General features: G+C 42.6%; 1 protein-coding gene and 1 long non-coding RNA gene across 8 annotated transcripts in view; both read left to right on the top strand.

Moving 5' to 3' along the window:
* Window positions 1-27,511, top strand: part of LOC109425258 (neurexin 1) — a 694,091-nt gene that overhangs the window by 523,889 nt on the left and 142,691 nt on the right. For all 6 annotated transcript variants that reach the window (XM_062846520.1, XM_062846524.1, XM_062846523.1 and 3 more), the window contains one exon: window positions 25,156-25,316. In XM_062846520.1, coding sequence (XP_062702504.1) covers window positions 25,156-25,316 — 161 coding nt within the window. The remainder of the gene's footprint in view (window positions 1-25,155; window positions 25,317-27,511) is intronic.
* On the top strand, window positions 14,078-15,247 carry LOC134287140 (uncharacterized). 2 transcript variants are annotated; one of them, XR_009997058.1, is made up of 2 exons: window positions 14,078-15,053; window positions 15,205-15,247. It is a non-coding gene; the product is annotated as an uncharacterized LOC134287140 (long non-coding RNA). The 2 variants fall into 2 exon arrangements; XR_009997059.1 differs by having other exon boundaries at window positions 14,078-15,040.

Genomic DNA, 27,511 nt, shown 5'->3' on the forward strand with positions numbered 1-27,511 from the left:
CAGAAACATTGCATACATTATGAACACCATACACTGTGGACAGTGTTGATCAAGTTATATGCAACTTTTATTCTCATTTCCGTGGAATTCAGATGCATATACTTTAAAGCAATGGACAGACGAAAATAAACGCTTATACCTAGCTCTTAACCCTTCGGGACTCGCGCCGTTGTAAAAAGTACAACACTACCAAAAAACTACAGAGAACAGACATCTGGGCTAGAACAAATTTCATTCAGAAAGTTGTGTAAGGATTTGAATCTTCACTTGAGTAAGGTTGCAAACTAAAGCACGATGACAACACTAATGCCACCAAACACCATATTGCCACAGTCAGTGGTGAATTGAAACATTTCAAGTGGTTAATAGGCCTTTTCATGTGACAGATCCGTGCATGCATTTGTTTACAAAGCTTGAACAAGTTGTTCAACAACAGCTGCTAACACGAACGTGTCATCTTCATAGAAGAACTGTCAAACGCCCGAACAATCAGCTGATTTAAGTCGTCAAATGAAAAGGCCCATTAAATTAGTTAGGAAATTAACCGATTGCAGCGCCACACTATTGCCACTTGTGTTGCCGATGAAATATTCCTTATAATAAAGTGACCAGACGTCCCGGATTGTGCGGGACAGTCCCGGATTCAAGCTAGTCGTGCCGCACTGCAAAGTGTCCCGGAAATGTCCCGGATTTCAACAATTAAAATGTCGTTTTCTTGACAAACATGTTGAATTGTTTCTGTTCTTCTGAAAATCAATCTTTAGACAAATGTACACTCATTGCACAATTATGGGTCACTCAAGGAACAATCATTTCAAAATATGAATCGTTTTACATACAAAAATAACACTTTCATTATTTTTATTTTATATTCTCTTCATTGAAACTCATTTTTAGTGTTTTATATAAAAATCTGCTTGTAAAATTCACTTTAGGCGGTGAAAATTACTAAAATGTTGGTGAGTAATGAAAACCACAATAATGGGTCAAAATTGGCTGTGTAACAATTATGGGTCAATTTGTTGCCTATTATGGGTCACTCAAGAGGAATCGGATCAACAATAATATTTTGTCTATTTTTTCAATGAATGATCACTTATTCTCGATAGATCAACTAAAGTAGAATCTAAAACTGATCTCAAACCTCTTAACGAAGCGTGTTTTCACGATTTGGAATCAATTTTGCAAAATTGGGACAAAATCTTCAACATAACCACCGGTAAACGCCTAAAAGTATGCAATGCTCATGTACGCAGAACTGTCAATATTATGCTGCACAAAAAGTGACCCATAATTGTGTGATTTTCGGTGTTCCTTGGCACAATAATGAGTCACTTAAATTTTGCCAGAAATAAGCTTTAAATAGCTGCAGTCACATGAATTTCTACATTTTGAACGTTAATTATACCTTTGTTCTGGTGACGATACCATTTTGCACTTGAAAATCACCGAAGCTCGCTTTTACAGAGCTTACAAAAGCAGCGCACGCACTTTACGATATTCACAATCGAAGCGTTACTTTGGCATATGGTTTTGCACCGAACAAAAAATGATTGAAAATATATAATGTTTTGACGTATAAGCCCGTGTGCGATACGTATAATGACACAAAACAAATCAACTTATGAACAAAAAATGATAATGGCTAACAAAAGCTTGCAATTAATTAGTATTTTTCTATTGAAGTGAAAAGTGACTAATAATTGTGTGTGACCCATAATTGTGCAATGACTGTAAATAGGTAAAACAAAGTTTAACCAGGCTTACAATGGACTACTCGCTTGGCGCACACCCACAGTTGATCAGCAAGAGTAAATCCATTTTATTTTGTATGGTGAAAAACATCTGAACTTGAATTACTTGAAATAAAAAGCTATTACACTTCGATAAATTTGCCTTTAGATGCTATCCATACAATATATTTGCGATTTACTTTTAGCGATTTTTCGCGCATAGAATCTAGCGCCACATTGGTCGATGCGGAGAGTAAGAAAACAGCCGATGTAGGTAATTCATTGTTTTAGAATTTTGAGGATTTTAATCTGACATTGTATAAAGTAAAGGCAGAGTTGTTGGGAGAAAGATGAAAGTAATATTTGGGTTTCATAAGCACTTCACACTGAAGTGGACTAATTGAGAGCTGACTGAACATTTTTGAATCTCTGCAAGTGAATTTAAAAGTGTCTCACCAGAACTTTTGTTCATATTTTTTTTTTCAAAAATTTCAAATGAATTTCCAGTAACAATCCACAGGACTTTCTTATAGAAATATCTGTTAGAACCCGTCAGAAAAAATCCTAAGAGAAACATGCCTACATGGCTACTTGATTCGTGGAAGATTACATACAGGATTCCCCTTGTCAGATTTTTTCGGGGGTTTTCGGAAATGATCGAAGGATTTCTATAGAAGTATATGGTGGATCACTCTGCAAACTCCACCGGTGGTAAATTTTTTAGCTACAAATGGAAAGAATTCCAGGAAACAAATATCTTTTTTAGAAACGTATATTCTTATAAAGTTTGATAAAGATACACTTCATATTTGTGATGAAAATATTGGAGAATTGTTTCAGAATACTTTCCAAGAAATGTTTTGGAAAATGTTCTCCAGTAATCCAGTAAAAAATTCCCATAGTTTTGTCAAAAACTCATTCCTGAATTTTCTCCAGCTACCTCTTCAATGGTTTGGCAAAAATTTTCCATGAAAAAAATTCAGACATTTAGAAAAAAAAAATGCTAGTTTTCCAAATTCCATAATTTCCTTGTTGGGATCTAATACTTTGTTCCCTGAGTGTCGTTAAAAAATTCCCTGACCATCAACCAAATTCCCCGTGAAATTCCCTGACTTTTTCTGATTTTCCAAGCCCAGAAATAAATTTCCTAACAGTCCCTGGCTTTCCAGGTAATCGACATTCTGGTTTAGTAAAACTGTGTCCCGCATCAGAGTAAAATATATCTGGTCACTTTACCTTATCTATCTATCTATATATATATATAAATGAATTTCTGTCTGTCTGTCTGTCTGTCTGTCTGTCTGACCGCTATGCATTCGGAAACTACTGAACCGATCGGTGTGAAATTTTGTATGTGGGTACTGTTAGGGCCGGGGAAGGTTCTTAGCTTGGTGTGAGACCTCTAGGGTCTCTGGAATGGGGGCTCCCATACAGATGACTTTCCGGGGGACGTCCCTATGGAACTGTATGTCAAAAAACACAGTAGGCAGGCAGTACGACGTTTGCCGGGACAGCTAGTAATAAATAAATAAGAAAATTAGGTGCGCTGGTTTTGTTAACGAAGACATTTGAGCGCTCGAAATCGTGAGTAGGTGCCGAAGTCGGCCATTGTGGTGGCCATTTTGGGATTCTAACAAGTGTGTCCTTAACCTTCCGTAACTCGCGCGGTTGACTACCTGAATCAGCACTACGCTAATGCTGAGTACAAAAAGCGAGATTTTTTCAACGTGTTGTGTACAAAATACAACAGCGCGATCGCTCGAGGGTTAACTTGCTGTTGTTCAACCCATCCAATCGTGTACCACAAGCACGATTCGGAAGACTACGAAAGATACGGAAACCTTTTTTCCGGCCCCGTACACATCCACATTCATAAGGTCCGGAATGATACCTCTACAGCCAGGGTTGCAAAAAAGCATGCAACGAACGTGAGTTTTTGTTTTTGTTTTTTCACCACACCGCTTCTGACGTTAAAGTCTCTTTCCTTCACGGAGGCGGGTGAGAAGAGAATAAAAATTCTCTTGTCGCTCACATCGTGGCGACGGCGAGATTCAATAACAACATTTTCCCTGTCATTGGCACTCAAAAGAGAAAATTCACCACGCTTGCTTATGGGCCAGTCACATTCATGCGACCGTTGTTGACGTGAAGCATCCATCAACGCAGAGCGTGTGTTGATGATGGTGGAGTCATTACGTCAACAAAGTAGTTGAGTTTTTCTGTGTTCACTTTCAAGTATCTCACAGTGGAGCTGAAAATGAATGCCTAAAGCATTCAGTTCAGCAAAATGTCATTGAATTGAATTTGATTTTTTCAACCCTGTCTACAGCAATCGGATGTCGTCATCGCATACACGTAGAATCTCGAGGCAGCATTTCCGGACGAGCGCGAGCTTCATGAAACTCCTCTCGAGAATTGCTGGAGTACGGTAAAAGCAGTCTTCATCGACGCAACTGAGACCAACGTTGGGTATGTGGAACCAAACCGAGTGAACGAATTGGTTGGACGAAAAGTGTAGATAGCTTTTGGAAGAGCACAACGCAGCGAGGGCGGTCATGCTACAGAACGGGACACGACAGAACGAGCAGACCTGCCTTTTCCGGGAGAAAAAGTTCCACCTGGAAGAAACGAAGTGCGAACAGATGAAACTGCTGTACCGTTCACAAGAAACACGGATGTTCTACCAGAAGCTCAACACATCCCGCAAAGGCTTCGTGCCACGAGCCGGAATGTGCAGGGATAAGAACGGAAGGATCTTGACGTACGGAGACGTGGGGTGATCGAAAGGTGGAAACAGCACTACAACGAACACCTGAATGATGCGGGGAGCGCAGACATGGATGACGAAGATAGCGGGAGAAATGACTGCGTCAGTACAGCAGAGAGAAACAACGAATCAACTCCTACGTTGAGTGAAGTTAAGCATGATATCCAGCAGCTCAAGAACAATAAGTCAGCAGATTAGGATGGTACCAGAACTGAATTCATCAGGATGGGTCCGGAAAAGTTGCAAACCTGCCTGCACCGGCTTAAAGTCCGAATCTGAGAGATTAACCAGAGATTACCAGAGGAGTGGAAGGGAGGCATCATATGCCCCATCTACAAGAAAGGTGATAAATTGGAGTGCAAGAACGTCCAAGCGATCACAGTTCTGTATGCCGCCTACACAATGCTATCCCAGATCATCTTCCGTCGTCTTTCACCCAAAGTTAATGAGTTTGTGGGAAGTTTTCAAGCCGGCTTTGTTGACGGCCGCTCGACAACGGACCAAATCTTCATCGTGTGGCAAATCCTCCGAAAATGCCGCGAATACCAAGTCGCACCACACCATCTGTTCAACGACTTCAAGGCCGCAGCGTACGACAGTATCGACTGCAGAGAGCTAATTCATGGACGAGTACGGCTTCGCTTTGAAATCGTCGAAAGCGAAGAACTTGCTGGCAGGCAAGACCGCGAACGACAGAGCAAGCCTAGGTAACAGGTGTTACGATATACGGGGATACCTTCGAGATGGTGGAAGACTTTGTCTAACTCGGTTTCTTATTAACGGCAGTCAACAACGTTAGCCGTGAAATCGAAGGCGCATCATCAGGACAAGGACCTGCGGTTGAAACTGGTTCACCCTCACATCAAATGTGTCATGTACAACACTGATAAGACCGATGGTTCTCTACGGGCACAAGACTTGGGCTATGCTGGAGAGGGACGTGCAAGAACTAAAAGTACTCGAGCGTGAGGGGTTTAGAACCATCTTTGACGGTGTGTAGGTAAACGATGTGTGTGGCAGCGAAGAATGTACCATAAGCATGCTGTAATCTACGGCGAACCGAACACCTGGATGGTACCCAAATTCGGAAGCAGGACAAAAACAGCTGTAATGTTTCCCCAAGGTCTCCAGAGCAGTTCAATTGGATGTTGGATATAATAATCGATACGTTGGTAGGACGAACGCCGGTCGTTATCGGTGGGGACTTCAATGCTTGGGCCGTGGTGTGGGAAGGCAGGCTGATCAACGCAAGAGGTTACAGTCTGCTGGAAACCCTGGCGAAGTTGAACGTGAGAGAGCGCAATAGCCTGGTACACGGTTTATATGGGAAAATACAAAAAATGGAAAAACTCAAGCTCCTGTATACTTTTTGAGTTCCACATAGGTCCCATATTTTCTGTGCAAAATTTCAGATTCGCCCGCCATTCTTAGTTTTTCATACGATTCACTATGGGGAAGTTTTACTCCTGCAAAGAAAAATCGATAGGAGTCACCCCTAGATCCCTAAAAATAAGTCGATGAATGATTTCCGTAGAAAACTTCACTAGGTATCAGACCTCCGAAGACTGCAAACCGATGCGACGTTCGTAGAAAAAATTGTTAGGCCTCGCCCGATCGATAAAATGATGAGATTTTATTATTTATTGTTATTCCTTACATGTTAAACAGCGATTGCATGCCATTTGGTTTTCAGTCAATAAATTTTTCTACGTGCTTTAGATCGCTTTGCGGTCTTCGGCGGGTTGGTTCCTCGTAAAAATTCCAACAAAAATCACTCATCGGTTTGTTTCTAGGGGTTAAGGGGCAACATGTGGCGATTTTTCTTTGAAAAAGTGGTTTTCCCCATAGTAAATCGTATGAAAACTTAAAATGACTGGCGCTAAAATATAGTTTCTCCGATTGAGCTGAAATTTTGCACAGTTGGTATGGGGCCGAAATGGAACTCAAAAAGTGGACAGGGGTAAAATGTCTATTTGTGTCCCACGCTAGTGTGCAATCAAAGCTCTTCGAGCACATTCCGCAAGGGACTTTGCTATCCCCGCAAGTTCCACATCGGTAACTCTCTCCTCAACGCCAGCCCCAGTCCTGCCTGTCCTACGAAAGGAGGCCAAGTACAAGGATCATGACGTGAAAAAAGCCCCACGGTGATCCCCTCCAACATCTCTGGAGTTTGCTTTGAGCTTGTCTTGACCATCACGATCCTGTAGGCGCCACCCCACGGGTTTGCATTGGCACTCTGGCAGAGACCCTCAAAGCAGGCCTTTTTGCTTGCTATATCTCAGTCTTGCAGCGGCGAACACCACCCGTCGTTCATTTCGTTCTTCCTCTGATCGTCCTCGCTGCATCCGCCGCCTAGTCCGTAGGCAGGCGCGGCGCAGGTCCGAAATCGCGTCGGTCCAACAGTAAGCCGGTGGCCTTCCATTTCTAGGGTAGACTCGCCCAGGCATGGTCGCATCACACGCACGTGAGAGCACCAGTACCAGCTCGTCGCCGTTTAAACCAAGTAAGTTCCGCTCACGGTGGAGCGCCTCCCCAAATACCATTTTGTCGAAGTATGATATCTTCCACCTGCTTTGCCTAGCCGCCTCTTCTTCTACTCGTGGCCTGCTGTTGTAGTAGCCGGTACTGTAGCGAACCGCCAGGTGATCGATGTTCGTGTAGCTATCGTCCACTCTCCAGTTTAAACAAGCCAACATTTGCCAAGTTGAGATCTAATATGGGCAGTGTCTCTAGCAAGATCTGACCCCACAGGTTCGTGAAGCAGCTTCCCCATTCCACGGCCCAGGCATTGAACCTTACCTTACCGATCAGGCTAAGGCCGGGGTGGCCTCTGCTGTACATAGTAGCCGCCTCCATTCCACTCGGTCCATGGCTGTTTGTCTCCAGTTCCGCGCTCTGCGTAGGGTCCGCAGATCGTCCTCCACTTGGTCGACCCACCTAGCTCGCTGCGCTCCACGTCTTCTTGTACCGGTCGGATGACTATCGAGAACCATTTTAGTCGGGTTGCTATCCGACATCCTGATGACGTGACCCGCCCACCGTAGCCTCCTGATTTTCGCGGTATGGACGATGGTTGGTTCTCTCAGCAGCTGATGCAGCTCGTGGTTCATTCGCCTTCTCCAAGTCCCGTCTTCCATCTGCACTCCGCCGTAGATGGTACTCAACACCTTCCGTTCGAATACTCCAAGGGCGCGTTGGTCCTCTGCACGTAGGGTCCATGTTTCGTGCCCATAGAGGACTACCGGCTAATCAGCGTTTTGTAGATAGTTAACTTCGTGTTACGGCGAACTTTATTCGATCGTAGAGTTCTGCGGAGTCCAAAGTTAGTACGATTTCCTGCCACAATGCACCTCTGAATTTCTCTGCTGATGTCGTTGTCGGCGGTCACCAGTGAGTCCAAGTACACGAATTCGTCAACCGCCTCAATTTCATCACCGTCGATATGAATTCGGGGTGGCGGGCGCGGTGACTCCTCCCTGGAGCCCTTTGCCATCATGTACTTTGTCTTCGACACATTAATGACTAATCCGATTCGCCTGGCTTCACTCTTTAGTGTCTGAACCAGCAGATTATAAAAATCGAATGTACATCGGGTTTCTTTCAAACAAACATAAATATTCAAGCTATATTTTCATGTGCAGAAGGTTTCAAAACATTCTATCAGTGAAGATTTTTCTATATATTTTGTATGGGAGAGAAATTGCATATGTCGATGGGGTGAAGGTTGATGCAGGCGAAAATCAGGTATCTAACAATGAGCCAAAAGATTCAAAATAAAGAAAGTCTCCGGCTCGGATGGTATCTCCAACATGACATTAAGGGCGGCAATCCTGGTGTTTCCGAACATGTTCAGGACAGTGATGCAAAAAAATCTGCCGGACAGCTACTTCCCAGATATTTGGAAGCTTCAGAAGTTGGTGCTGCTGCCAAAACTAGGCAAGCCTCCAGGTCACCCTGCATCCTATCGACCAATAAGCCTGCTGGATACTCCTGGAGAAGATCATCCTGAACATGCTGATGAAGTTTACGGAAAGCGAGAGCGGACTAGCTTATTAGCAGTTCGGGCTACGGGGGTGAAGTCGACAGTGGATGCGGAGATAGCCTCAAAGCATTAGAGAAGGGGCAATCGGTACTCTGCGCCGTGGTAACCATTGCACAGTGGTCCACGAACCAGATTAACGAGGAAAGATGCATTCAACGCCTTCAAATGAGTTTTTAGGCAAATATGATCTTCTACAAAGTTGTCCCTAATAATAAGGCCCTCTTTAAAATGTGCAAAATTAGGGTGGTTCATATTTTCAGAGAAATTGGTAACCCAACTTTTTTATTTGCAAGAACAACTGTATGTATTCTTCGGGAAAGTTGTAGGTCTATCAATTTTGAGCAATTTTTTATGTAGCTTTATAATTGACCGATCTAGAGATATTTTTCTGAATAAGCTTAGGGTGGTTCAAGAAAAACCGGTTTTCTGGTGTTAACTTTTTCCGTTTCGATTTTTCATCAAAGTCGCATTTGAAGACGCGTCGTTTCGTGCGCTGAGATGGTCGTTATCTCTTTTGGTTCAAAAGTTACAGGCGTTTTTCTTAAAAAATCATATTTTTTTAAAAAGGGTTTATGATGGGTTGGGGCAAACATAAACAATATATTTTTCCCGCATTCAAAAGAAGAAATGCTGTTATAAAACATATCAAAAAGTAGAGGGATGTTATTTTTGTAACTCAAGTGAAAAATACTTGAAAAGTGACTATTTTTTTTTAAATCATCAATATCTTTTGAACGGAATTGAAACAAAAAAGATAAAGCAATAAAACGATTTGTTCTAGCGTCACCCTATGAAAACTATGGGAAAATGCTCCAAATTTGGTCAAAACAGTTTAAACACTAGTAGGCACGACTTCCACTGATGATGCGCCTTCGTATTTCACGGCTCACTTTATTGTCAGCCGTTAGCAAAGAGCCGAGGTAGACGAATTCTTCTACCACCTCGAAAGTATCCTCGTCTATCGTAACATCGCTGCCAAGGTTTGTCCTGTCTTGCTCAGTCCCTCCTACCAGCATGTACTTTATCTTAGCCACATTCATCACCAGTCCGACCTTTGCTGCTTCACGTTTCAGGCGGGTGTACAGTTCTGCCACCGTTCCAAATGTTCTAGTAATAATATCCATGTCATCCGCAAAACAGACTAATTGGCCGGATTTCGTGAAGATCGCACCCCGGCTGTTGAGCCCGGCTCGTCGCATAACACCTTCCAGGGCGATGTTGAATAGTAGGCAGGAAAGTCCATCACCTTGTCGTAGTCCCCGTCGAGATTCGAGTGAACTGGATAGTTCACCCGAAATCCTTACGTTGTTCTGCACACCGTCCATCATTGCTCAGATCAGTCTGGTAAGCTTCCCGGGAAAGCTAATCTCGTCCATGATTTTCCATAGCTCTGTGCGGTCGATACTGTCGTATGCCACTTTGAAGTCGATGAACAGGTGGTGCGTTGAGACCTGGTATTCACGGCATTTCTGGAGGATTTGCCGTAGGGTAAAGATCTGGTCTGATGAAGAAAGCTTGATAACTTCTCACGAACTCATTTACTTTAGGTGAAAGACGACGGAAGATGATCTGGGATAGCACTTTGTAGGCGGCATTTAACGGCGGGTGTGTCACAGAGGTTAAAGCTCGAGCTTCCAGAAGGAGTCGAGATCGTCGGCTTCGTGGAGCACGTCGCCCTCACGATAACCGATGAGACCCTGGAAGAGGTAGAGATATTATCGGCAAATACGAAGCTTCAGAAAGTATCTGTATCGGTTCGGACACATTGAGTTCCCATTCTGTCCAACATGTCCAAAACAGGGAGACACTGGAGCGCGTGATGTTCGACCGTCCGCGCTTCGATTAAGGACGTGGCGTGGCGACATGCTAGCGAGTGCCACTGGAAATTTGAGTTCCAACAACATTGTAGCGAGAATGTGTCATGACTAAACCGTATAGAATGCGGTGAAGTAGAGAAGCCGGGAAGGCCAAAGGGTATTGGGTCGTGATCGTAGTAAGCTTGATCCACCGCCAAGGACTTAACCGAGTGTTCCGTTGCGTAGTACCGTAGTACCGGTTAGGTGGTCGGAGCGTCGGTTAACCATAAGTTTACCACCAACCGGAATCGCCGAGCCAACTTCGGCACCTCGCTGGTCGAGATCCTAAGATCGGTGTCGGTCTTTTCTAGTTCGCCAAATGTATTCCTTTAGAAAATCCTCTATGAATTACTTTCAGTAAGTTTTCCACGGATTCTATTTGAAAGTTCTTTTGAAACATCTTCTCAATATCTAAAATTTATTCCAGAATTTCTCCTACAGGATCCTTTAAAAATTTCCCCAAGTATTCCTCTAGAAAAGCTTTCATGGGTTCCCTCAGAAATTCCTCCATAGAAGTTAAGTTCTTTCAGTAAATCATCCACGGACTCCTCCAGAAATGCTTTCAGCTATTCCTACAGAAAACCAAAAGATCGAAATTCCTCCGAAAATTTCTCTAATGATTTTTTAGGAAAATCTTTCACAGACTTCATCGGGAAATTAAGTTTCCTTCAGAAAATCTCACAGAGATTCTTTAACCTTCCTACGGTGTTCGGGTCAATATGACCCGGATCGCACTTTTCAGGCGCAATATCTTTTGATCCTGATTTGCTATAGCTTTGAAACTTTGTGACTTTAAATCTTTTGCCAAAAACTTATTTTTAAAATTTTGACCGATAATTTTGGCCGCTTCTGAAGGGCTGGACAAAAAAAGTTACGTTTAAGGTGTTCGGGTCATATTGACCCGGATTTGGTACAACGATTTCACAGTCATTTCTCAATAAAATAATAAAGTTTTTGTACTCAAAATTATCGTTAGGGCTTCAATTTTGTGGATCCGGCTCAAAACTAAGGTTTGGTTGGATGTGGCCACTTGGAACCGACGCCAGAGGGAACATGGTTTGGCCATTTTCGCAGGAGGGTATTTTTCGCAATAAGTTATGCGAAATGCAGCTGATTTGAATGTTTGGAGTGCTAAATGCACCGGAAAAAGCAGCATCAAACTGCCCCAACCACTAAGCTAACTGACCAGATGAGTTTTGACTATCAGGTGGCCACGGGACTAAATCTTGAGGCCTCGGAACGGCTTCCCGGGGACCCCCGATAGGTGACCATTTTACAAATATGGTGAATCCATGCCGTGCGACATATCAAAAGTTGCAGAATTTTATGGAGAATACATCAGTGACCATGTCAGAAGCCAGAAGCAAGACTGGCCACTTGGTGGTCCCGGAACCGATTCCCGGGACCCCGGAAATGTGGCCAATTCTCGCAGTTTATATGAGCTTGCCGTATGGCACATCGAAATTCGCAGAATTTCATTGATAATGCACCAGTCATCAAACCAGCAACTGAAGAACATTGTCCGCTTGGTGATCTCGGAACCGGTTCCCAGGGCCGGTTCCGAGGCCCCCGGAAATGTGGTCAATTCTCGATTTTTTTTACTATGCCGTGCGACATATCTAAATTTGCAGAATTTTGTTGCGAATATATCAGTGGCCACATCAGATACGAAAAGTAGGAATGGCCACTTGGAGGTCCCGGACCCGGATCCGGAGGCCCCGGAAATGTGGCCAGTTCTCGCATTGTGTATGACCATCTCATGTGGCACATCAAAATTCGCAGAATTTCATAGATAATTCATCAGTTACACAGCGTAACAAAAATTATCCTTTTGTCTGTCTCAAGAGCAAACTTATGTGTCTCCGAAGGATTTTGGGCCGCTGAATCCGAATCCGGGCTCAGATTTGCTCTAACACGTCACAATTTTGAGCTATACCTCAATTTATAGAGCGAAATATGCGATTTTGGGCTTTTTTGACTGCAAGCCATTAAGCAAGAAAATATTTTTTTTGGCAATCAAAAGGTTAATTGGTCAATTAACATCTAAATTAACGACTCATGCAAAATATTTCGTTTTACCAAATCGAATTTGATAGTTTTAAGCGATTTATGTTAGGTACGATATTTCCCATACAAGTCACCCTCCAGAAGTTGCATACAAGTTTTCATACTAACATAAAATGCTTAAATCTATCAAATTTGATTAGGTAAAACGAAATATTTTGCATGAGTCGTTAGTTTAGATGTTAATTGACCAATTAACCTTTTGATTACTTAAAAAAAATATTACCTTGCTTAATGGCTTGCAGTCAAAAAAGCCCAAAATCGCATATTTTGCCCCATAAATTGAGGTATAGCTCAAAATTGTGACGTGTTTGAGCAAATCTGAGCCCAGATTCGGATTCAGCGGCCCAAAATCCTTCGGAGACACATAAGTTTGCTCTTGAGACAAAAAAATGTTGCGCTGTGTTATCAAACCAGCAACTGAAGACAACATTATCTACCTGGTGGTTCCGGAACAGGTTCCCGGGACCGGTTCTCAAGACCTCGGCAATGAGGTCAATTCTCGCATTTTCTATGATCATGCTGTCCGATGCATCGAAATGTGCAGAATTTTGATGCTCACATCAGGTATCAGAGGCAGAATTAGCCACTTGGTGGTCCTGGAACCTGTTCTCAGGACCCCGAGAATGTGGCCAATTCTCGCATTTTGTATGACTATCTCGTGCGGCACATCAAAATTCTCAGAATTTTATAATGAATTCATCAGTTTTCAAGCCAACTACGGGAAACAACATTGTCCACCTAGTAGTCGCGGAAGCGATTACCAGGACCCCGGAAAAGTGCTCAATTCCCGCAATGTCTTTGATCACGCTGTCCGATCTATCAAGAGTTGCAGAATTTTGATGCGAATACATCAGTGGCCAAGTTGAATGCTAAAAACAGGATTGGCCACTAGATGGTTCGAAACCCGGTTCCCTGGAATGTGCCGTGAGACTTATCAAAATTCATAGAATTTCATATCATAAAATTCATAGATAGTTCATCAATTATCGAACAACTGGAAACATCATTGTCCACCTGATGGAACCGGAACCGGTTCTCGGAGAAATGTTGTCAATTTTTGTGCTAACCCGATCACCAAATTTGCAGGGTTGTTGTCCAGCATTCTTGCAATATGCCCTGCTCATCGTATACCTCCGGCTTTGTCCACCTTCTGAATACTGGGTTCGCCGTACAGTGCAACGAGCTCGTGATTCATCCTTTACCGCCACTCACCCTTCTACTTCACACCGCCGAAGATTAGTACGCAACGGTCGAAACTCCAAATACTTGCAGGTTCCACTCAAGCATGGTCCGTGTCTCGTGTCCATAGAGGACCACCGGTCTTATTGGCGTTTTGTTTATGGTACATTTGGTGCGTGAGTGAACCTTTTAGACCGCAGCTACTTACACTGATGGTACGCGTTCGAATTGCACGACTAATTTTGTTGACAGCTGTCAGTAAAGATCCGATGTAGACGAATTTATCCTTCTCCTCGAAGGTATCCCTGTATTTCGTTACATTACTGTCTAGACGGATCCTGTCGTGTTCCGTCATGCCTACCAGCATGTACTTTGTTTGTGCCGCATTCACTGCGACCTTTGCTGCTTCGTGTTTCAGGCGAGTATCCGTCACCTTGTCGCAGTTCCCAGCGAAATTTGAATGAATGGATAGTTCACCTGAAACCCACATTTATGTGCAATGTGCAAATTTGCTGCATTTCAAACTTTTCGGAAACTGGGTCCTACGCCGCTAGGTCTCGAATATTTCTATGTAGTACTAACATGCTAACTTTCTTTTACATTCTGAATACTGATGAAAGTCTGAAAATTTTGATGTGCCATGAGCTTGAGCTTGATTAATCGCCAACAGTTGCTACACCAGTATCGCCAAATCAGCTTCACTCACACAAGGAACCAATGAGATAGCTGCTCGGGATATTCAGTGTTGGTAGTGTCCTATTTTTTGGCGAGAATGGCGCCTCAGGTTGCAGGTCAATGTAGAGAACGAGGGTAGCATAGGCAAAACAACATAGGGGAACATAGGCAAATTTTCATAGTTGTGGCTTTCACAACCAGAGGCGCGCGCATCGTTTTTCTATGCGTTTGACGTTTCACATTAGCGCCTTCTATTGACGATATTGCACAACACAGTGATTCGTGCAACTTTTCCACCAGGTGATGGTAGTGTGAACTGGGCGATGGATTTCCATGAAAATCGTTCAAGGTGTTACGTCTGTTTGTCTGTGGTATTACCATAGTCAATAAAATAATTTATTACATATCCGGGGTCCTCATATTCTGGGACTACCAAGTGAACAATGTTGCTTCCCGTAGCTGGCTCGAAAACTTATGCATTCTCCAAAGAGTCTGGAAATTGTGGAATATCGGACGGCATGGTTATTGAAAATGCGAGAACTGGCATAATGCTAGGAGGCCAGGGAACCGGTTCAGGGTCCACTAGGTGGACAATGTTCTCTTCAGTAGCTGGTTTGATAACTGGAAAATTATCCATGAAATTCAACGAATTTTGATGCGCCACATGGCAGGGTCATACAAAATCAGGGAATTGGTCACATTTTCGGGGCCTCGGGAACCGGTACTGGGAACCGGTTCCGGGACCACCAAGTGGGCAATGTTGGTTCCAGTTGCTGATTTGATAACTGATGAATAATCTTCGAAATTCTGCGAATTTTGTTGTCCCATACGGTAAGGTTATACAAACTGCGAAAATTGGCCACAATTCCGGGGTCCTGGGAACAGGTTCCGGGACCACCAAGTGGCTAATCCTGCCTCTGATATCTGATGTGAACATCAAAATTCTGCAAATTTTGATACATCAGACAACATGATCATAGAAAATGCATGAATTGATCACATTTCCGGGATTTTGAAAACCGGTCCCGGGAACCTGTTCTGGAACCACCAGGTGGACAACGTTATCTTCAGTTGCTGGTGAATTATCTATGAAATTCTGCGAATTTTGATGTGCCACATGGGATGGTCGTACAAAATGTGCGAGTTGGCACCATTTCCGGAGTCTCCGAAACCAGGTCCGCGACCTCCAAGTGGCCTATCCTGCTTTTCGTATCTGATGTGGCCACTGCTATATTCACAACAAAATTCTGCAAATATAGATGCATCGCACGGCATGGTAAAAAAAACGAAAATTCACCTCATTTCCGGGGTCTTCGGAACCGGCCCTGGGAACCGCCTAGCGAACAATGTTGTTTTCAGTTGCTGGTTTGATGACTAATGAATTATCTATGAAATTCTGCAAATTTCGATGTGCCATATGGCAAGGTCATACAAACTGCGAGAATTGGCCACATTTCCACATGATTATAGAAAATTCAAGAATTGACCATATTTCCGGGGTTTTGAAAACCGGTCCCGGGAACCTGTTCCGGGACCACTAAGTGGCCAATCCTGCTTTTCGTGTCTGATGTGGCCACTGATACATTCGCATCAAAATTCTAAAAAATTCGCACGGCATGGTAAAAAAAACTCGAGAATAGATCACACTTTGGGGGTCCTTGGAACCGGTCCTGGGAACCGGCTCCGGGACCACCAAGTGGACAATGTTGTTTCCTGTTGCTTGTTTGATGACTGATGAATTACCTACACATGATGTTCTGAGAATTTTGATGTGCTATACGGCAAGTTCATACAAACTGCGAGAATTGGCTACATTTTCGGAGTCCTGGGAACCGGTTACCGGGAACCTGTTCCAGGACCACTAAGTGGCCAATCCTGCTTTTCGTATCTAATGTGGCCACTGATATATTCGCAACAAAATTCTGCAAATTTAGATATGTCGCACGGCATAGTAAAAAAAAAAATCGAGAATTGACCACATTTCCGGGGGCCTCGGAACCGGCCCTGGGAACCGGTTCCGAGATCACCAAGCGGACAATGTTCTTCAGTTGCTGGTTTGATGACTGGTGCATTATCAATGAAATTCTGCGAATTTCGATGTGCCATACGGCAAGCTCATATAAACTGCGAGAATTGGCCACATTTCCGGGGTCCCGGGAATCGGTTCCGGGACCACCAAGTGGCCAGTCTTGCTTCTGGCTTCTGACATGGTCACTGATGTATTCTCCATAAAATTCTGCAAGTTTTGATATGTCGCACGGCATGGATTCACCATATTTGTAAAATGGTCACCTATCGGGGGTCCCCGGGAAGCCGTTCCGAGGCCTCAAGATTTAGTCCCGTGGCCACCTGATAGTCAAAACTCATCTGGTCAGTTAGCTTAGTGGTTGGGGCAGCTTGATGCTGCTTTTTCCGGTGCATTTAGCACTCCAAACATTCAAATCAGCTGCATTTCGCATAACTTATTGCGAAAAATACCCTCCTGCGAAAATGGCCAAACCATGGTCCCTCTGGCGTCGGTTCCAAGTGGCCACATCCAACCGAACCTTAGTTTTGAGCCGGATCCACAAAATTGAAGCCCTAACGATAATTTTGAGTACATAAACTTTATTATTTTATTGAGAAATGACTGTGAAATCATTGTACCAAATCCGGGTCAATATGACCCGAACACCTTAAACGTAACTTTTTTTGAGCACCTTCGGAAGGTTAACAAGTCTCTCTAGAGATTCTTTCAGAAGATCTTTATGATATATCGTTATGAATTTGTCCAAAAAATCCTGTGATAACCGCGCGTGGATGGCTCGAGTATGTATAGAAGACTGATCGTAATTTTGCGGCGCTGCGAAACGTATGCTTGCTGTCGGCCCACCACGCTGGTGCACGTGTGTAAAAGGGTGTATCGTATAATAATTATTGGTAAAGTACCTGTCATCACAAGTCCTTTAAGAAATCCTCTGTAAATTCCTTCCAAGATTGCTTCATAGATTCGTCCAGGAATTCTGTTTCAAAATCTACCACGGTTTTTTCATGGTTTCCAAGGGGTCCCTCAAGAAGTTTCTTCAAGACTGCCTTCAGATATTCCCAGAAGAGTCTCTCAAGAAATTTCTATAAGAATTGTTTGCGATAGATTTTTAAGGATTCCTTCTGAAACTTTGCCATGGATTACTTTAGAAATTATTTTAAGGTTTCTTCCAAAAAAATCTGCTTTTCTCCAGGGATTCCTTCAAAATTTTCGTTCATAAATTCTCCCAGTGGTTTTGTCTCAGATCTACCAGATATTCGTTCAGAAATTTGAGCAGATATTTCTCCATTAGTGATTTATTTTTTCTACTCTTTTTATTAGTGAATTGTAATTTAATAGCTAGACTTTTCAGTAATTGCTGGAGATTTGTTCAGTAATGGCTCTAAGGATTCTATTAGAAATTAGCGCAGGAATGTGTCCTCAAATTTCTTCAGGCGTGTACCGTATTGCCCCGCTAATACGACACCGACTGTTGTCGTATAACCGGGGTAAACTTTTAATTCGACAAACTGGTCACCCTACACCACCATGCTCATTGAAATTTGGCAACTCTATTTTTGTTTTTGTTTTGATTTCCGGATTTGTTATGAAACATAATTTCATCAAATATTGCGGTGGCGCGAATGAAAAGCTCGTTCTTTCTACGATTGTTGCCATCCTCAGTTCATTCCGGTTGGTCGCCAGGCGGTTTGGGTGTTGAATAGCACCAACTCAAAACTTCCGAAATTTGCGGATGCAAGAGGAGTTGCTGCGGGTGCGAGTATAGGCGCAATATCAAACTGTTTTGCATTTACAGTGTACATCGCTGTGACATTTGAACACTTTTTAATTCGACATGTGTCGTATAAGCGGGGTACGAATTAAAAAGTGTCGTATTAAAACGTGTCGAACCAGAGGGGTAAGACGGTATCCTGAAAATCTTGCAGGAATTCCTCCAAAGCTTCTTCCGTTACCTGAAAGGATACAGGTAAGAACTTCTCCCAGAAGAGTTCATATAGAGATTCCTTCAGGATATCCTCCATATTTCTCCTGAAATTTCTCCAACATTTTCTCTAAAAATAACCCTTTGAATTTCTCCCTGAATTTTTAGCAATTTATTCAAAAATATTTCCTACGAATTTGTAAAGTAGTTCCTTTAAAAATACGCAGTACGGGCATAATTTCTAAATTAATGACAAACTGGATGTAACGAAATAACCTCCATCGTATGCGATAGAAATTTGTATGTGATCCTATAATTACACTACTGATTGCTGGGAAAAGTTCTATTTAAAGCGCCGACTTTTTGGAAAAACCTAAAAAAAAGTCTCATACAAGATTTGAACTCAGATCTTTCGAGAAAGACACCACGAGTCCTCGAGTCAGTCTCTCCAATCTGGAGAGAAGGCAACCAATGATAAAAAATTCATCAAGGGTTTCCCGAGGAAGTTCATTTCAAATATTTAGTATTACATCAAATTCTAGATAAAACTGAATCAACAATATTTCTCCATAATACACGGTTCATGGCTGCCGCTCTCCATCCTCGGTCGCGCCCGATGCTCGCCAAGTCACGCTCCACCTGGTCCGCCCATCGTGCTCTCTGCGCTCCACGCCTTCTTGTGCCAACCGGATCAGTCGCAAACACCAGCTTTGCAGGGTTGTTGTACGGCATTCTTGCAACATGCCCTGCCCACCGTATCCTTCCGGCTTTAGCCACCTTCTGGATGCTGGGTTCGCCGTAAAGAGCAGCGAGCTCGTGGTTCATCCTTCTCCGCCACACACCGTTCTCCTGCACACCACCGAAGATCATCCTTAGCACGCGTCGCTCGAAAACTCCGAGTGCTTGTAGGTCCTCCTCGAGCATGGTCCATGTCTCGTGCCCGTAGAGGATTACCGGTCCTATTAGCGTTTTGTACATGGTGCATTTGGTGCGTGGGTGAATCTTTTTCGACCGCAGTTTCTTCTGGAGCCCGTAGTAGGCCCGACTTCCGCTGATGATGCGTCTCCGAATTTCACGGCTCACGTTGTTGTCAGCCGTCAGTAAGGATCCGAGGTAGACGAATTCCTCCACCACCTCAAAAGTAAAGACTGTTCATTTTATAAAGAGGACAACTTTGCAAGGCTATAAAAAGAAAACGCGTAGTTCAAATTTGAGCAGCCTTGGTTAGTTGTTCAGTACATTATATAAGCAGGTAATAACCATAAATAAATTGGGTTCAAATTATTGAACCTCATAGAAATGTAGCAAAGTGTTTCGAGAGATCAATTTTTCAATTCCCAAAAACTAAAGATAAACACAAAATTTCTGTACAACATCGGTATATCGTGTTTAATTGCACAAAAGTGTTTGCCATGCTGCAGCAGTTTGAGTGATACATATTCTGGCAAAAAATAAACCTAATCGGAATAATGGTTGCTGAGATATTAAAGTTACAAGTTGGACTCGATTTTCGGAATAAAATTTATTTGTTAAACAAAAATGTATAAAAATATTAAATTTTGAATGTTTTCAATGGGTCTAGTCGAAAGAACTTATAATGCAATTTCAAAAGCAGAAAACCGTTTCTTGATAGCATTGTTGGCTTGGTTACTGTGCTTCATGTCAGTTACCGGAGATTAAACCGCTTCGTTCTTTGAAGGTTCATCTAAATAACAATGTACTCTATTGCAAATACAAGTTAACAATGATGTCGAAAATAAAAATTAACATGTAGTTATTTTCAAATAAGGTATATAATCACATAGGGTCAGACCTTGCTGAAAATAAATAATAATAAGCTTCTCTAGAATCAAAAACTTGCATTTATGGAGCAAAAACTATGCAATTTTTCAATATGGTCATCATTAAGTAATAAATTTATGATGAAGAATGTACTTAAAGCATATTTTTCTTTGGTATCATTTAGAATGCGATTCTCTTCTATACTGGACAAAATTTGAACTGATTCCGTAGTGTTATTGCATCACTGGACTTAAATAAGTATTTTTTATCAATTTCATTGATAACAAGGCAACTCACTATATCAAGCTGTATAATGCTTGGTGCATTATTACTGACCAACTATTACACTCTACCTTTAGAAGAATAGTATTAGATCCCAACACATTGAAAAGTTCATGAAAATTTTAAAGTTATGTATGTGGAAAGTTGTGTAGAATTTTGAGAAATGGGGTTTTATTGAGTTTTAACGAAAACCGCTTCAGTTCCATAACTAAGGGCAATTTGTATAATGTTATATTTTTCCTACACTGTACAAAAGCTATGGAAATTCATGCAAAAAGCCGATAATGATTTTATTGAAAAATAAAAAAGATATCACACAAATAAGGTGTCCTCTTTATAAAATGAACAGTCTTTATCCCCGTCTATCGTAACATTACTACCCAAACGGATCCGGTCGTTTTCGGTTCCGCCTACCAGCATGTACTTTGTTATTGAGGCATTCACCACCAGTCCGACCTTTGCTGCTTCGCGTTTCCGGCGGGTGTACAGCTCTGCCACCGTTCCAAATGTTCTGGCAATAATGTCCATGTCGTCCGCAAAGCACACAAATTGTCCGGATTTTGTGAAAATCGTTCCCCGGCTGTTGAGCCCGGCTCGTCGCATCACACCTTCCAGAGCGATGTTGAAGAGTAGGCATGAGAGTCCGTCACCTTGTCGCAGTCCCCGGCGTGAGTCAAATGAACTGGATAGTTCACCCGAAATCCTTACGCAGTTTTGCACACCGTCCATCGTTGCTTTAATCAGTCTAGTCAGCTTCCCAGGAAAGCCGTTTTCGTCCATGATTCTCTATAGCTCTGCGCGGTCGATACTGTCGTATGCCGCTTTGAAGTCGATGAATAGGTGATGCGTTGGGACCTGGTATTCACGGCATTTCTGGAGGATTTGCCGTACGGTAAAGATCTGGTCCGTTGTCGACCGGCCGTCGATGAAGCCGGCTTGATAACTTCCCACGAACTCATTTGTTTTAGGTGACAGACGACGGAAGATGATCTGGGATAGCACTTTGTAGGCAGCATTCAAAATAGTGATCGCCCTGAAGTTCTCACATTCCAAATGGTCGCCTTTCTTGTGAATGGGGCAGATTACCCGAGCAATGTACAATAACTGAGCAATAACAAACTGATAACTAGTGTTCGCTTAAGAACTCATTTTACAATTTCGTGTTATCAACTTGGTAGTTCATGTTACCATTATCTGTCAAACTGTGGGCACCATCGTCGACAACAACAACGGAAGTTAGTTATCAATGACTGTTGCAAATATCTTTCTGATAACAAAATGAGTTTTCAATTGGATAAAATTGATAGATTTACAGAAGTTGTTATCATAATGAGATATTTTAATGGTATCACGGGTATACTTGGTTGTTATCATGTTTGTTATGTTGCCTGCTTATTCAGCCACAATGAGAACAAATTTAGTTAATTATTTTTGATATCAGATAACACAGTATGTTATCCGATTGTTATGAAACTTTGCTCGGGTACCCCTTCCTTCCACTCCTCCGGTAGCTGTTCGGTTTCCCAGATCCTGACTATTAGCCGATGCAGACAGGTGGCCTACTTTTCTGGGCCCATCTTGATGAGTTCAACTGCGATACCATCCTTACCAGCTGGAAGTTGGTTCATTTTCGTCCTCCGCTGCACTGACGTCGTCGTTTCCTCCGTTGCCGTGGACTCCCGTGCCTACGTTCTCCATGCCGTTCAGGTGCTGATCGAAGTGCTGCTTCCACTTTTCGATCACCTAACGTCCGTTCGTCAAGAGGCCTCCGTCTTTATTCCTGCATATTTCGGCTCGCGGCACGAAGCCGTTGCGGGATGCGTTGAGCTTCTGATAGAACTTCCGTGTTTCTTGGGAACGGCACAGCAGTTCCATTTCTTCACACTCCGCTTCTTCCAGGCGGCGCTTTTTCTCCCGAAAGAGGCGGGTCTGCTGTTTCCGCTTATGTTTATAACGGTCCACGTTCTGTCGAGTATGCTGAGGCGGCATCCGGTTGCTTCAGTCGCTCTAGGTTGTACCGTGGCGGACGCCGGTATCGTACATTGTTGATGACGAAGAGTTTTGGGCGCTGTTTGACCATCACCAGATAGTGGTCGGAGTCGATGTTGGCGCCACGATAGATCCTGACGTCGATAATGTCGTAGAAGTGCCGTCCGTCAATCAGAACGTGGTAGATTTGAGATTCCGTCTGCTGTGGTGATCTCCAGGTGTAACGATAAGGGAGGCTGTGTTGGAAAAAGGTGCTACGTATGGCCATATTTTTGGGGGCGGCGAAATCAATGAGTCGTAGGCCGTTTTCGTTCGTCTGCTGGAGGGCGCTGAACTTACCAATCGTCGGTCTGAATTCCTCCTCCTGGCCTACCTGAGCGTTCAAATCTCCTATGATGATCTTGACGTCGTGGCTTGGGCAGCGGTCGTACTCGCGTTCGAGCTGCGCGTAAAATGCGTCCTTGTCATCATCAGTACTTCCGGAGTGTGGGCTGTGCACGTTTATTATGCTGAAGTTGAAGAATCGGCCTTTGATCCTCAACCAGCACGTTCTTTCGTCGACCGGCCACCAACCGATCACGCACCTCTGCATTTCGCCCATCACTATAAGAGCTGTTCCCAGCTCACGTGTGTTGCCGCAGCTCTGGTAGATGGTATGATTACCTCTAAACGTTCGCACCATAGATCCTGTCCAACACACCTCCTGCAGCGCTACGATGCCGAACCCGCGGTTATTCAGTAGATCGGCGAGTATGCGGGTGCTCCCGATGAAGTTGAGAGATCGGCAGTTCCACGTACCGAGTTTCCAATTGCAAGTCCTTTTTGTTCGCTGGGGTCGTAGCCGTTGGTCTCGGTTCGTATTATTCTGTTGCTGATTTTCCGCTTCAATGTTTTTTTACGGCTGGCTCGTAGGGCCTGACACCAACCCCCTACTTTCCGGAGGACCATAGTGCACAGTTGAGCTTAGAGTTCTTCCCTGGCACTCGGACGTAGATCAGCCGCCCCTTACATGGGGATCAGACGCTGTTGAGAGCCGCTCCTCCTGGAGAACAGACGCTTAGGTTTGCCGAAGCAAACCCCCCTTCCCTGCCAGCCTACGACCAAAGTTCCCACCGGGGTTGGTTACCCGATATTCCCTAAGGTTGCTCATAGTTTCCGGCCGGTACCGCGTGGAGGTAGGGATAGGAGTTGCTGGGCAGAGGCTAGTGGATTACAATGGGATCTGAATTGCGCAGCATACCCCGCCTTTAACGTGTCCGAAACTTTGAAAATGTTATGCAAAAAAAAATCCTGATGGAATTTCTACAGATATTTTTGGAGGATTTTTTTTTCAACGTGTATTTTAACTCAAAGTTCATTCTACGCTTAAGCTCTGGAGGAATTCATGGATGAATGCCTGGGAGAATATCTAAAAAAAACCCTTAAACTACCTCCTGAATTCCTATAAAATAAAATCACGAGAAACTTTTGGAAGAACTCCGGAAGAAATTTCTAAAGAAATTTGCTGGAGAAATATCTGGAGGGTTTTCCGGAGAAATCTGTAATGAACAAACCTCATTAAAAATGCCTGCAGAAATTGCAAACAAAGATTCTTGAAGAAACCTCTCAATTTCTTAGGGATCCCAGGAGGATTTTCTGAAGGAATGCTGAGAAAGTATTCTGAAGATACCTCTGGAGAAGCAAATCTTTGAAATTAAATTGACAATTCTGTATAATTGGAAATTTACCAATGGATTGGCTGCTACTGTAGTACCAGGGTTGCATAGCCCAACCCAAACGCCAAATCGCTTTTCTGGTGGTGGTGATTTCTCGCTTGGGTTGCTAAATAAGCTCCGACGTTAATTACTGCACCTCATTTCGTCGTCATCGTCCTCGTCGTCATTCGCTAATGCAGTCTGTTCCAATAGAGAGAGACTACTGGCGGCGCCGAATTATTCGCCGAAACACTCCTCGTGCAGTGCACCATACGGCCCAAAGGCAGCTGAGGCGGTGGTGAATCGCGTCGTCGTCGTCAGTCGTGACAGCATGAAATTAACTAGCGTGACACGACGATGACGCCAACTTCTGCGCGATATAGTGAGGTTAGTGGCAGCAGTGTGTCAGCGACTGAAAACCATGAGAAAAAAAGGTGCTTACGCTTGGTAAAGAACAGGTAAGAGCCTGGAAACCCATCGGTGACGCTACGTTCCAAGGTGAGAAGGATAGGGGAAGGCAGAATTTCACTCAAACGTGAAATAAAAGTTCATTTTACACCCTTCAATTCTTGACGATACTGGCTGGCTGGCGTCCGTTGTCGCTGCTATTCAGCGATGGCGAAATAACGAAGGTCACGCTTCCATATTAGATTGTGGCATGATTAGGCATATGGAGCTCCTTTGTACATGAACTGAGAGCGTGTTTATTTATGATCACCGGAAAGCACGAAACTGTGTGGGAATCAATTTTCTGTGGACATAAAGTAGGTAGGATGCCATTCAATTTGAGATTATGCTTATCACTTTATAGAGAACATGAAATCTCTGACAGTTGAAAGGTGGAAACAGCACTTCAATAAACACCTGAAATAACTTGATGCGTACAGTTGATTGGCATCCTAATCTCAAGTAACCCTAGCCATTTATGCTGTTCCTCGTAGTGTTACACTCACCTTTCAATTACAAGAAGATTGTACAGATGCTGCGTATTTTACTTTGGTTTATTTTGCTGTTGCAGAATTTCTCTCATCAACTGTCGACGGAATGACGAATCCAGTCAATAACTATTTCATTTTACCACAAAATTCGATGTCGAATCCAGCCAGTAACCAGACACTTTCCATTTCCCATTTCCTCCACAGGCCACGGAACCGACTACCTGAATTTGGCCCTCCGGGACGGTGGCGTCTCCTTGACGATGGGGCTCTCGAACGGCAAACAAGAAATGCATATCAAACCAGCGCGGGTTCGCTTCGATGACCACCAGTGGCACAAGGTCACCGTCCACCGACGGATACAGGAGGTAGGTGTAAGATGATGAATAAATTCCAGATCTATTCACAATCCGATCCAAATTTGATCCAAATCCAATCCAACACAAGTAACATGTTTCAGTCAAATAGACTAGAAGAGATTGTATAAGCCATAAGTCCAAAAAAACGCGTAAGGTTTTATGACGGTTCTTAAAACCTCTACAAGACTAATTGATTATCAAAATGTTACATGGCAAATTCAATCCAAATCCAAATCTAATCCAAATCAAATCCAATCCAAATCCAATCCAACCCAATTTAACATTTTTAATCAAATAGACTAGAAGAGGTTGTTAGAACCATCATAAACCCACAAAATGCGTAAGGTTTCATGGCGGTTCTCAAAACCTCTACAAGACTAATTGATCATCAAAATGTTACTTGGCAAATTCAATCCAAATCCAATCCGAATCCAATCCATATCCAAACAAAACCCAATTCAAATTCAACCCAGGTAACATTTTTGAGTCAAATAGACTAGAAGAGGTTGTTAGAACTATCATAAATCCAAAAAAACGCATGAGGTTTTATGTCGGTTCTTCAAACATCCACAAAACTAAATAATCCTGAAAATTTTACTTGGCAAATTCAATCCAAATCTTATCCAAATCAAATCCAAATTAAATCCAACCCAAATCAAATCCAATCCTAATCCAATCCAAATTCAATCCAAATCCAATCCAACCCAAGTAACATTTTTTAGGTCAAATAGACTAGAAGAGTTTGTTAGAATCATCATAAATCCAAAAAAAACGCATAAGGTATTATGACGGTTCTTAAAACCTCTACAAGGCTAATTTGTCATCAAAATGTTACTTGGCAAATTCAATCCAAAGCTAATCCAAATCTATTCTAATCCATATCCAATCCAAATACATTTTTGAGTCAAACAAAATAGAAGAGGTTGTTAGAACCATCATAAATCCACAAAACGCGTAAGGTTCTATGACGGTTCTTAAAACCTCTACAAGACTAATTGATCATCAAAATGTTACTTGGCAAATTCAATCCAAAGCTAATCCAAATCCAATCCAAATCCAACCCATGTAACATTTTTAGAGTCAAATAGACTAGAAGAGGCTGTTAGAACCATCATAAATCCAAAAAAACGCATAAGGTTTTATGACGGTTCTTAAAACCTCTACAAGACTATTTGATCATAAAAATGTTACTTGGCAAATTCAATCCAAAGCTAATCCAAATCTAATCCAATCCAAATCCAATCCAAATCCAAATCCAAATCCGAATCCAAATCCAATCCAAATCCAATCCAAATTCAATCCAAATCCAATCCGAATCCAATCCAAATCCAATCCAAATCCAATCCAAATCCAATCCAAATCCAATCCAAATCCAATCCAAATCCAATCCAAATCCAATCTAAATCCAATCCAAATCCAATCCAAATCCAATCCAAATCCAATCCAAATCCAATCCAAATCCAATCCAAATCCAATCCAACCCAAGTAACATTGTTTTAGGTCAAATTGACTAGAAGAGGTTGTTAGAACCATCATAAATCCCCAAAACGCGTAAGGATTTATGACGGTTCTTAAAACCTCTACAAGACTAATTGATCATCAAAATGTTACTTGGCCAATTCAATCCAAAGCTAATCCAAATCTAATCTAATCCATATCCAATCCAAATACAATCCAACCCAAGTAACATTTTTGAGTCAAATAAAATAGAAGAGGTTGTTAGAACCAACATAAATCCACAAAACGCGTAAGGTTTTATGACGGTTCTTAAACCCTCTACAAGACTATTTGATCATCAAAATGATACTTGGCAAATTCAATCCAGAGCTAATTCAAATCCAATCCAAATCCAAATCAAATCCAATCCACATCCAACCCTAGTAACATTTTTTAGTCAAATAGACAAGAAGAGAATGTTATTGTCATAAGTCCAAAAAAACGCATAAGGTTTTGTAACAATATTTAAAACCTCTACATGACTATTTGATCATCAAAATATTACTTGGCAAATTCAATCCAAAGCTAATCTAAACCTAATCCAATCCAAATCCAATCCAAATCCAATCCAAATCCAATTCAAATCCAATCCAAGTCCAATCAAAATTCAATCCAAATTCAATCCAAATCCAATCCAACCCAAGTAACATTTTTTTCGGTCAAATAAACTAGAAGAGGTTGTTAGAATCATCATAAATCCACAAAAC

The sequence above is a fragment of the Aedes albopictus genome, chromosome 1 (genome assembly GCF_035046485.1).
Source record: "Aedes albopictus strain Foshan chromosome 1, AalbF5, whole genome shotgun sequence".
NCBI classification, from domain to species: Eukaryota; Metazoa; Arthropoda; class Insecta; order Diptera; family Culicidae; genus Aedes; species Aedes albopictus.